The 13,385-nt window shown below is 43.7% G+C and overlaps 1 protein-coding gene across 1 annotated transcript in view; it reads left to right on the forward strand.

Moving 5' to 3' along the window:
• The window catches only part of LOC135090776 (glutamate receptor ionotropic, delta-2-like), a 170,689-nt gene that overhangs the window by 62,681 nt on the left and 94,623 nt on the right, over positions 1-13,385 (forward strand). Inside the window, exons 6-7 of the mRNA XM_063987847.1 lie at positions 638-742; positions 4,858-4,934. Coding sequence (XP_063843917.1) covers positions 638-742; positions 4,858-4,934 — 182 coding nt within the window. The remainder of the gene's footprint in view (positions 1-637; positions 743-4,857; positions 4,935-13,385) is intronic.

Genomic DNA, 13,385 nt, shown 5'->3' on the forward strand with positions numbered 1-13,385 from the left:
GAGAGAGAGAGAGAGAGAGAGAGAGAGAGAGAGAGAGAGAGAGAGAGAGAGAGAGAGAGAGAGAATGCATATATTGCATCTTTATATACAAATTTTTGGGGGGTAAAAGAAAGATCACTGTTTTACATAATGCGGGTAAAAACTGGATGGAAACTCAAAGAACAGTAGGTAAGTTTTCGGATGTGACGAATGAAAATGTAAATAGAATCGAACAAATATTATATATCATTCCACTTGGAAAAGTATATTACCAACAAATAAATCAATGAATGAATAAACAAATACTCTAAAGACACCACACAATGACATTTATCATTGGGAAGTACTGGTAAAATTTTTACCTTACATAATTCCAACATTCATTTCCACCAGTACGTCCGTAAATTTTGATATCTGTCCGATAAATTCCAAATATCTGTTTGTAGCTTGTTCTATTAAGATCGGTTTACGAAGTATAACATTTCAACATTTGTACATATTTCAAGCAGGTATTAGGGTTAGAATTAAGGAAACGTTTTAAATAAACGTTTGACGTGAAGGAAATAGTAACACAGATAACTTTAATTACTACATTTTTTATTTTTTATTTTTTTTATGGAAAACAACACCTCGTGACAGGCGCATCCTTTCCACTCAGGTCCGTCAGCTCTATCTTGGTTCATCAAGGCTGAAGTGGATAATAGTAACATCAGTAGCTGATATCTCCACCAGTCTTCAAGAAGTGTTAGTTGAAGGAACACAGGTGAGAGCTTCGCGTCTTTGTTCCTACGCTTGCATTTCCAAGTGCTAAGTGTATGTGCGTGTCTGTCTCTTATTGCAGTACCTGACTGTTTCCATCTCTGGTATTTGTTTACTTGCCTGTCTGTCTATTCATCTGTTTATATGCCTTTCTTTCTTTCTGTATGTCTGTGTGACTGACAATTCACACACACACACACACACACACACACACACACACACACACACACACACAGCACGCTATTTCGGTAGCCCAGTGGTTGAAATGGTTGTAATAATCAATCCCAACCTGTATTTCTGACTGTCTTGGAGATACGCCCAACATTCTTCACTTTTCCTAAACTCTAATCCTTTTGCTTATTCTGTTACCTTATCTTTTCCGTTGGGCTTCTCCGATCAAAATCTCATATCTGTATATTGTCTTATTGCTCTCATCCCTCTAAGCCTTCCATCATCAGAATCTCATGCACTTTATATTTCTGCCCGGAACCATGCCAAGTCTGTTCTCCAACTAACCAAAAATTTCTTCATTAATAGAAAGTGTCAAAACTCCTGAAGATCTAACTCCCCTCGTGACTTCTGGCACCTAGCCAAAACATCTCCAACAACTTTGCTTCTTCTTCTTTCCCTTCTTTATTTCAAGCAGATGGCAACATTGCCTTCTCATTTATCTCTAAACTGAACTCTTCGCTCAAACTTTTGTTAGATATTCTACCTTGGATGATTCAGGGCTTGTTCCTCCCTCTCCTCCACTCTCTGACTACCTCAGGCTACCTATTAAAATTGTTCGCAATAATGTTTACAATGCCCTCGCTGGACTAAAGGCTCGAAAGGTTTATGGACCTGATGGGATCCCTCCTATTGTTCTCCAAAACTGCGCCTCCCTGCTTGAACCTTGCCTATTCAGACTCTTTCAACTCTGTCAACTATTACCTTTCTTTCTTACTGGAAGTTTGCCTACACTCAGTCTGTTCCTAAAAATGGTGACTTATTGCTTTAATTTCCTGCCTATTTAAAGTTTTAAATCTATCCATAACAGAAAAGTTCTTAAGCATCTATCACTTCACAACCTTCTATATGATCGCCAGTATGGTTTCCGTCAAGGCCGCTCTACTGGTGATCTGGATTTCCTTACTGGGTCTTGGTCACCCTCTTTTGGAGATTTTGGTGAAACATTTGCTGTTGCCTTAGATATATCAAAAGCTTTTGATAGAGTCTGGCAAAAACCTTTGATTTCCAAACTATCCTCCTACGGCTTCTATCCTTCTGTCTGTAACTTCATGTCAAGTTTCCTTTCTGATCGTTCTATTGCTACTGTGGTAGACAGTTACTGTTCTTGTCCTAAATCTATTAACAGTGGTGTTCCTCAGGATTCTGTCCTGTCTCCCACTCTCTTCCTATTATTCATCAATGATCTTCTCAACCAAACTTCTTGACCTACCCACTCCTACTGTGATGATACCATCCTACACTTTTCCATGTCTTCTCGTAGACGTCCAATCCTCCTGGAAGTAAACAGTTCACACAGGGAAGCCACAGAACGCCAGACTTCTGATTTCTCTAAAATTTCTAATTGGGGCAGAGGCAGAACAAACTTAGTATAGTTCAATGCCTCAAAAACTCAATTCTTTCATGTAGCAACTCGACACAACCTTCCAGGCAACTATCCTCTCTTCTTCAATGATACTCAAGTGTCCCCCTCTTCTACACTGAACATCATCGGTCTTTCCTTTATTTATAATATTGAAATTTTACATCTCATCTCTAGCTTAAACAGCTTCTATGAAGTTAAGTGTTCTGAGACATGTTCACCAGTTTTTCTCCCCCTTTCAGTTGCTAACTCTGTACAGGAGCTTTATTCGTCCATGTATGGAGTATGCTTCGCATGCCTGGAGGGTTTCACTCTTCTAGACAGGGTGGAATCAAAAGCTTTTCGTCTCATCAACTCCTCTTCTCTAACTGACTGTCTTCAGTCTCTTTCTCATTGCTACAATATTGCATCTCTAGCTCTCTTCTACTGCTATTTTCATGCTGACTGTTCTTCTGATCTTGCTAACTGCATGCCTGTATTCTCCATTATATATATATATATATATATATATATATATATATATATATATATATATATATATATATATATATATATATATATATATGCTGGTATGAGAGAGAGAGAGAGAGAGAGAGAGAGAGAGAGAGAGAGAGAGAGAGAGAGAGAGAGAGAGAGAGAGAGAGAGAGAGAGAGAGAGAGGTGGGGGGGAGAGGATTAGTTATTCGATTCTAGATAATAAATAATAATAATAATAATAATTAATTGTTTATTATTAAGGTAGCTTAGATACTGAAAATGTACAGAGGGGGTAGGGAAATACTTAACATTAATCCTAAAGCTAAGTCTAATCCAGAAGCGAAATACTATTTATTGATGGCTCGCGCCATGGTGGGAATCGCTCTGAATCTGTACCGGTCCGTGCGCGGCGGCTTTAGGGGCGTTATCTGGTTGTGGTATCTTGTGGCACGGACCGGGCTGGGCGCGTCAGGCAGCAGCATGTGTCTGAAGCGTGGATGATGTAGAAGTCCCCTTCCAAACTTGTCCAGAGCCTCTCGGTGCCTGGCGGATAGTCTGGACAGACTCAGGGTGGTCAGGGCTTCATCATAGGTGCTGTAGGCAGGGCCAAATACTCGTATGTCCCTGAACGCCCTTTTCTTCACTCTCCAGCTTGAGTTGTTGAATGTGTGTGAGGGAGGAGGACCACGCTGGAGAGGCATATATGAGTTTGGGGAGGATGAAGGTGAGGCTTACCCCCTATAACTCGTCTGTTGGCGTCCCCAGCGACCTGAGTCTGCGCAGCATGTACAGCCTGTAGGTAGCCGATCTTACGGTGCTGGCGACATGCTGCTTCCAGGTCACGTGACTCCGAGAAGCTTGACACATCGGACCACCTGGAGGGGGTAAGGGCCCACTGTGAGCTGGGGAGGGGGTAGTGGTACAGAGGAGGTACAGAAATGCATCACTACAGTTTTGCTGTTGTTGATGGTCATCCTTCTCTCCTCCGTCCACGTCTGCAGTCGCTCCAAAATTACTTGCAGTGGCGAGTAGTCCGGGTTCCTGTTGGAGACTGGGACGCCCTCGGTGTAGTCGTCCACATACTTCTAGCGATGGGGGGTGTCAGTGAGGGCGTCGCTGATCAGGAGGAGCAGGCATAGTGGACCCATCTTGGTCCCCTGGAGGACCCCACATGTCAGCTGTTGGAAATTAGAGACAGAACCCTGATAGCGAACGGCCTGACGTCTCCCTGTGAGGAAATAAGCTAGCCACGCTACCAAATTAGGAGGGAGACCCAGATTTATTGCCTTGTTGATGACAACAGTGTGATCAACAAGATCAAAGGCTTTTTTGAAGTCGACAAAAGCAACAGCTAGAGAAGTGTTTCGCTTGTCCAGGTGTCTGTGGATAGGGAAGATAGGCAAGAAGTAGAGTGGTGTAGAGGGTAGGAAAGGTCTGACAGATAGCGGCAAAGTGATCGTTAATCTCCTGAGCCGCGAGATTAGCAGGAGGGGTGGTACACGACGCACACGATGATGGAGGCTGTGTTGCTGGGATGGCAAGGGGGTGTAACTCTCACCCACAGGGCCTCTACTCCGGCAGGAATATTGACAGGGAGGTGTGAGGGGCTGAGGGCAGAGCGGCAGAAAACGGCCACTCCCCCTCCCCACCTGCATCCTGTCCTTGAGGTGATGGTAAAGCTGGTAGTCCTGCATCATGCACACCTCCGGAACAATCTGCCACGCCTTAGTAACCGCCACAATGTCCACACAAGTAGAACTCACCGTCGCAATCAACTCAATCTTGTTGGCCAGAGACGTCGCATTAAATAAGAGGAGGGAGGGAAGACTATACCACACACGCGGCACACGAGGCACACACGGCACCTTGATGGAACGCACCACAATTTTACCTCCTCTCGATCCGCGGTTCCGAAATAGTTTCAAGGTAAAAATGAGTGTGTGTGTGTGTGTGTGTGTGTGTGTGTGTGTGTATGTGTGTGTGTGTGTGTGTGTGTGTGTGTGTGTGTGTGTGTGTGTGTGTGATGAATGGATCTTTTAATAATTTTGCAGGTTGCGTTAGTCCTTCCAGTATCATCTGATGGCTTCCAAGTGCTTGTCCCGTACATTGATCAGGGCAGCGATATGAGGTAATATTACACACACGCACATACTTCACACACACACACACACACACACACACACACATAGTACTCTTCATAAGTATTGGACCCCCTGGCTGGTGGGTCCGATGCTTATGGGGAAAAGAGCATGATCCTCTTCAGAGTGAACTATATTAGCCAAAAATTATCAGCCTCTGCCATAACGTCACCGCATCCCTCAGCTTCACGCCACAGAGTGATCTGCAGCAGTTTTTTTCTGCATCCTGGCGTATTATTAAGCAATAACATCTTGTGATAATTAATTTTGTTTCTTAATATGGCCAAAACGATCATGAACCTTAAGCAAGCAGGTTATTCAGTTACAGAAATAACTGAACAGTTGGCAGTATCCAGGACTTCAAGCACTGGTAATGCTGGTTCAAGAAGGAATGGAATCGTGATATGCCTGAACCTAAAAAACGGTCTGGACGCACATGAGAAAATATATAAGAGGGCTGTTGCTGTTTTATGCGTCCAGTGGAGTCTGATGTCAAGTCCACTGGACGCTTTAAAATAGTAAAACCACTATGGGGTGCCCAGACCCTAGATTTGGCAGTAGTCATATTCCCTTGCCTGTATGTAGGTGGGTGAAATGAGCTAGCGATCTCACTTCTGTAATTCACTACAGGAGGCCAGAAGGACCCTATGGATATGAATGTGAGCTCTGCACTACGCTGCGCATGAGGTAGGACAGAGAGGCTGACCCAGGTGCTGGCAGCCGAGAACGGGAGCGGAAAATGGTGTTGCAACCATATGTGTATGGGGTGTAAGAGTCATAAGAGGACTTTGTAACCCACGTTAAGACCTGCACCAAGTCATGAAGGGGATGACCTGGTGAAGCTAGCAAAGTTTAAGGGAGCTCTAAGAGGGGCAGGAATCTGTGGTCGTAATATATATATATATATATATATATATATATATATATATATATATATATATATATATATATATATATATATATATATATATATATATATATATATATATATATATATATATATATATATATATATATATATATTGTCACGATCTCTTACTTACTTATGATCGTACGATACCGGTTATCTTTCCAAGAAAGTGGGCGTTACACTGATCCCGGAAGGTTTTAAAGGTCTAGATTTTTAAAGGCTTCGAGTGCCTACCCAACCTATCCGAAATCTCCGGAATTATCTCTCACTCTACCGTTACCTTGACTCAGCAAACCTGGAATTACCTCTAATACCAGATCAATGTTGGGGGGAGTAGGAAACACGATTATTCTATGTTACAAACACATATATTAATACTAATAATAATTTACAAACAACATGAGATAGTACATGTTACTACATGACGTTCTCGTCACTTCCCACAACACCAGAACCCGTTTACACCTCCACCAGTCACAGAAATATTTCCCCTCAACCGCAGGAATCTACCCAGACGCCATTACCGCATCCCCAGACAATAATTCCCGTATTTCACCTCCTCAAGCCTCACTGGAGATTACCATCATCACCAAGGATCACCCTTAACACCATAACATCATCCCCAAAATCACCAATACACCACAACACCAGCTTTTAAGGTCAACACCACAACCTCCACTCACAAAATGGCTGCCAGTTTGACCTATGACCCCTTCCAACAGCGTCACAGCCAGAACTCAACAACCGAATTTCAGCGGACAAGAGCTCTTGGTACCACAAAAGACTCACTAACCTGATCCTGGATATCAAGGTTATACCGCTACACCACTAATACCTCCACAAACTCACTCCATCACCAATCCACACCAAGATCCTTCCCTGAGAGACGCCACCTTCCTCCCTTCTTCACTTCCCAAGGCGCTCTGCTCTCCCCTCCTTGGAATGTGTTGTTGCCCACTCAAGCTCCTCTCGTTTCCAACGTATATCCACCTCAATTATACTTCCTCCCTTATACATACAAAGATATATAGAACTTAAATTATTAAGAGAATAATACTACATGATGTAAAATGGGTAAATAAACCTTACACTACTTATAACAATAATAAAGATAATGCCCGAATGGCAGGTAACCGGAACACGGGGACACTAAGAAAACGTGATCCCATTCAAGATAAACTCGGCCAATAACATGACATCCCCTTCCCAAAAGAGGCGTGAGGCACCTGATTAGGATGCCTCACGACTAGATGGTGCGCGGGACAAGGCACTGGCCCCTCAGAATCTCAGTATCTCCTTCCTATTGGTGGGTGGAGGGAGATTTACAATATCTTCCACCTTGGCTTCCACGGTTCTCACTTCACCTTTCCCAATCTTGAAACCTAAGTACTCCACATTAGCTTGCACGAAATTACTTTTTGCTAAGTTGAGAGTAAGGTTGGCATCATCCAGCCTCCTGAATACTTCCTCCAGCGGCTGCACATGCTCTTCCCAACTCTCAGTGTACAACAATATGTCATCTATGTACACAGAACATCCCTTCAATCCCTTCAGTACTCTGTTCATTAACCTCTGAAAAGAACTCCCATTGTTCTTCATCCCAAACGAAAGAACTTTGTACTGATATAATCCATCCATGGTGACAAAAGCTGATATGGCTTTTGCCTTCTCAGTGAGTCCTACTTGCCAGTATCCCTTTAACAAGTCAATTTTTGTCATGAAGTTGGCACTTCCCACATGATCTATACAATCATCAACTCTAGGAATAGGGTAAGCATCAGGTTTTGTCACCATGTTAACCTTCCTATAGTCCGTACAAAAACGGAAACTCTCTTGACCAGGCTTGGGCACCAGTACACATGGCGAGCTCCATGGGCTCTCACTGGGCTCAATCAAGTCGTGTTCCAGCATATACTCTACTTCTTTTCTCATGATCTCTCTTTTCTGCGGGTTAACTCTGTAGGGATGCTGTTTGATGGGTTCAGCCTCAGGGAACAAAGAATTGAATCTTTCAATTATCTCCCTAATCCTTTCCATCTTTTCTAGCTCCATGTGCCCCAGTTTATCATTTAAATTCCCTAACACAGCTGAGTTCTCTAGCACCATCCCTTCACACCTGCTCAGTTTCACTTCAGACCACTTCTCTTCCGCCTCAGTGGTTACATTTACAACACTCACAGTTCTTACTCCTTCTACTACATCACCTCCATTTTCTCTGTCCCTTTCATGAAATGGCTTCAACATGTTTACATGACACAACTGATTCTTTTTCTTCCTTCCTGGGGTTTTTACAATGTAATTCACATCACTCATTTTCCTCTCAATCTCCCAAGGCCCGCTGAACCTGGCTTTGAAAGGATCACCCTGCAATGAGACAAGAACCAATACCTTGTCCCCAGGCTGGAAAGATCTGGCCCTCGCCTTCTTGTCATACCAGCCTTTCATCTCACTCTGATTATTTTTCAAATTTTCCCAGGCAATTTCCCTAGCTCTCATCAATCTTTCCTTGAAATCAGATACATATTTCACCACAGTAGGAGGCTCCCTTGCTCCTAACCATTTTTCTTTTACCATCCTTAAAGGACCGTTCACCTCATGCCCATACACTAACTCAAATGGGCTGAAACCAGTTGACTCCTGCACACTGTCCCTTAACGCAAACAAGGCTAGTGGTAATGCCTTATCCCACTGAACACTCATCTCCTCACAATACATCCTGAGAGTGTTTTTAAGAGTTTGGTGAAATCTTTCTACACAACCCTGAGACTGAGGATGATAAGCACTCGACAGTCTCTGTTCAATCTTTAGACCCCTTAGGATTTCCTTGAACGTGCGAGAAGTGAAATTACTTCCCTGGTCTGACTGCAACACCTTAGGAATTCCCACCCAGGAGAAAAATTTCACCAGTTTCCTCACAATGTTTTTAGAGTTCATACTTCTGAGGGGAATGGCCTCAGGAAACCTGGATGACATACACATAATAGTCAGCAAATACTGGTTTCCCCTCCGGGTCCTTGATAAAGGACCTACACAGTCTATCACCACCTTACTGAATGGCTCCTCGACCACAGGTATAGGATGAAGAGGGGCAGGGCGAATCACCTGGTTCGGCTTGCCCACCTTCTGACACAAACCACAAGTTTTACAAAACTCTTTCACATCACCTCTCACTCTGGGCCAGTAAAAATGACACAGGATTTTTTCTAGGGTTTTTCTGACCCCCAGGTGTCCTGCCAGATTACCTTCGTGTGCCATCTCCAAAATTTTCTTCCTATACACCCGTGGCACCACAATCTCCCTTTTCACCACCCAGTGATCAGAGGTTGGGGCTGTCAGGGGCCTCCAACTTCTCATTACTACCCCATTATCCACGTAGTAACCCACGTACTCATTGTCAAGCTCACCCAGCCTTTTAGCCTCATTCCAAACAGACTTCAAGCTTTCATCACTCTCCTGACCTTTTATCAACTCGCTCTTTTCTACCAGAAAATCAAGGTTGGGGTCCACCTGACCTACAACCGGTTCACCACTCGCACACTCCGGGTTAGTTCCTTTTTCATCAGGTTCCTCAAACAGAACGCCCAGACCTTCGTCCTCCTGCGTTGCTCCCTCGGTGTCCATGTGTTCCTTCCGGGCCATCGCTCGGGTCACTGCGCAGACTGGGAACAATTCAGGCACCTCTGCCTCCCCATCTGTTGAGTGAGGGACTGCTGCCGGAGTGGTGGTTTCTGTCATCCCTATCAGAGGGTTGTCTACCATCTGAAGTTTAGGAATAACTCGACCTCCAGCCAGGTCGTTCCCAACCAGCATATCCACTCCATCTACGGGCAGTGTCTCCTTCACTCCCACCGTCACCTCTCCAGTGACGTATCCACAGTCCAGCCAAACTTTGTGCAGGGGAATACTGAACTTGCCTCCTGCACCCTTGCATGAGATCTCTCTGCCAGTGCTGGTCTCCTCATTCCATGGGAGTACACTACTTAAGATCAGACTCTGGTTAGCTCCCGTATCCCGAAGGATTCTGATCACCTTCTCTGGACTTCCCTCCACCTTCACTGTGTCCTTACTGGTGAAGTGCTCAAAGCCCTCATCTTTCGGCGGCTCCTCTTGTATCTCTGCATTCATATTCTCCACATACTTTATCAGGTCTCTTTGGGCGGCAACTGCTCCCACTGGCTTCGGCCGTCCCTCCGGACACTAGTACTTCCTATGCCCGCTACTTCCACATCCAAGGCACTTAACTGCATCTTCATCACCACCACCCGTCTGGTAATAGGTAGTGCTCCTGGGCCTACTCCTATAGGGCGTAGACCTCACGTTGTGGTCGGCTGGCGGGGGCATGGTGTAAGTGTGGGGAAAACTATAGTTGTTAGGGCGGGGCTGGTTTGATCTGTGGACTGATTTCGAGCTCATCTGGCGGTCATTCTTTTATTTCTGATGACCATCATTTTTGTTGGAGAATGGCTTTCTCCCTCCATGGTGTTCATCTCCGTTCAGCCCATGGACCGCACAGTACTTGTCAGCTCTGCGTCCGGCTTCCATCACATCTTTCACGTCGTGTGATACGAGCTCATATTTTATACTGAGGGGCATTTGGCTCATAAATTGTTCCATCTGCATAACTCCTTTTGCCTCCTGAACTGTAGTGGCTTCCTCGGCCTTCAGCCACCGGTTCAGTTTAAGGATAACCTCTCGAGCCATCCCGAGATAAGTATCACCTGGGCGTTTTGTTTCCTGCGGAACCTTTCCCGGTACACACTCGGACATAGAAGGGTTGATCCCAACACCGCTTCCTTTACCACTTCATAATCACGCGCGTCACGCTCACTCAAATTCACATATAACTCTCGGGCCATTCCCTCAAATTTAGACTGAACGAGTAATGCCCAATCATTTTCATCCCATCCCATCATCTTTGCAGTTTTTTTTCAAATTGAACTAAGAAGTTTTCTTCCTCCCCTTCCACAAAGTTAAGCATACTGATGGCCTTTCTCCCTAAATCCCCGTTGCCTTGAGCACCATTTCCTGCCCTGGTCTTATTTACTTTATTTTTACTTTCTGCTCTAATCTTTTCTATTTCAATCTCTTTTTGCATCTGTATCTGCTCCCTCTTTAACTCCACTTCTTTCTGCATTTGCAATTGCATCTGAAGTTTCATTAACTCAAATTTTTCACTACTAGAAAGGCCATCTGTTCCACCAAAAGCACCCAGGTTTATCTCACTGACTTCAGCACCTTCCTCTACACTCTCCCCATCATTATCCTCACTTTCACCACCATCATTTTCAAACCAGCTCCTCTCCACAAGAGCATTTTTCAACTCCGCCTGCATTTCCTCCTTTTTCTTGGATTTCAACTCCACTTGAAACCTCTCAGCCACTGAACATAATTCCTCCTTGGATAGTGTGAACAGATCATGCACACTTCTCGACAGAAGGAACATCTCAACACGTCTAGCGGCCATGATTACAATCACTACACTCCAAAAAAATATTCCTCCAAATATTCACCACAATACGAGTACATACACAGTTTTAAAAGAAATATTTCACACAGGTAAATTCCTCCCAACGATAATCACCATGTAACACTCGTTACACTCCACAGATGTTCAAAGGATCCCGGACGGGCCCCCATATTCTGTCACGATCGCATACTTACTTACGACCGTACGATACCAGTTATCTTTCCAAGAAAGTGGGCGTTACACTGATCCCGGAAAGTTTTAAAGGTCTGGATTTTTAAAGGCTTCGAGTGCCTACCCGACCTATCCGAAATCGCCAGAATTATCTCTCACTCTACCTTTACCTTGACTCAGCACACCTGGAATTACCTCTAATACCAGATCAATGTTGGGGGGAGTAGGAAACACGATTATTCTGTTACAAGCACATATATTAATACTAATAATAATTCACAAGCAACATGAGGTAGTACATGTTACTACATGACGTTCTCGTCACTTCCCACAACACCAGAACCCGTTTACACCTCCACCAGTCACAGAAATATTTCCCCTCAACCGCAGGAATTTACCCAGACGCCATTACCGCATCCCCAGACAATAATTCCCGTATTTCACCTCCTCAAGCCTCACTGGAGATTACCATCATCACCAAAGATCACCCATAACACCATAACATCATCCCCAAAATCACCAATACACCACAACACCAGATTCCAAGGTGAACACCACAACCTCCACTCACAAAATGGCTGCCAGTTTGATCTATGACCCCTTCCAACAGCGTCACCGGCACAACTCAACAACCGAATTTCAGCAGACAAGAGCTCTTGGTACCACAAAAGACTCACTAACCTGATCCTGGATATCAAGGTTATACCGCTACACCACTAATACCTCCACAAACTCACTCCATTACCAATCCACACCAAGATCTTTCCCTAAGAGACTCCACCTTCCTCCCTACTTCACTTCCCAAGGCGTTCTGCTCTCCCCTCCTTGGAATGTGTTGTTGCCCACTCAAGCTCCCCTCTTTTCCAACGTATATCCACCTCAATTATACTTCCTCCCTTATACATACAAAGATATATAGAACTTAAATTATGAAGAGAATAATACTACATGATATAAAATGGGTAAATAAGCCTTACACTACTTATAACAATAATAAGGATAATGCCCGAATGGCAGGTAACCGGAACACGGGGACACTAAGAAAACGTGATCCCATTCAAGGTAAACTCGGCCAATAACATTACAATAAATAAATAAATAAATAAATAAATAAATAAATAAATAAATATATATATATATATATATATATATATATATATATATATATATATATATATATATATATATATATATATATATATATATATATATATAGTGTGTGTGTGTATGTGTGGCAGGAGGAGGAAGTAGGCACCTGCTAATATGATAATTACTCCCAGTGAGGTCTAAAGCACGGGATCAGGGAGTACTCTGAACCCATCTGTGACCTCACTGAGTGTTTCCCTTTGTGTCTCACAAGACAATGGGGCAGTCAAGGCCTGCCCTTTAAAAGCAACTTTCTTCCTTCACACAAAACTACAAGCACCTAATTACACACACACCCTTCACTCAAAATTCAAAATTATCTTGGCGACTCCTACAGCACCTCGAAGTCCCTATCTGGGGTGTGGACCACAAGTGTCCCCTGGTCGGACTGCAACATATCCGGTCTTAGATCTAATTATCAATCTGTAGAACATCATCTCTCCTCTACTAAATTTCATCTTCTATTCCTCACTGAAACACAGTAGGTCCTTTTCTGTTTCCTCCTACTTTCTATATCCTCATTTTGAATCCAAAGCTAGATGTTGCGAAACGTGCTCAAGTGCCCACGCTTTTGAATTTTCCGAGTTTTCACCATCTGGTTATAACTAGAGTCACTCTCAAACTAAATATATCTGTGCTGTATACCTTTCACCTAACTCATCTGAATATAAGAAATTCTTTGAATACTTCACTTCCAAAGTGGAATACATTCTGACTCTCTTCCCTTTTGCAGAAATCTCCGTTCTT

Source organism: Scylla paramamosain, chromosome 36 (genome assembly GCF_035594125.1).
Source record: "Scylla paramamosain isolate STU-SP2022 chromosome 36, ASM3559412v1, whole genome shotgun sequence".
Lineage (NCBI taxonomy): Eukaryota > Metazoa > Arthropoda > Malacostraca > Decapoda > Portunidae > Scylla > Scylla paramamosain.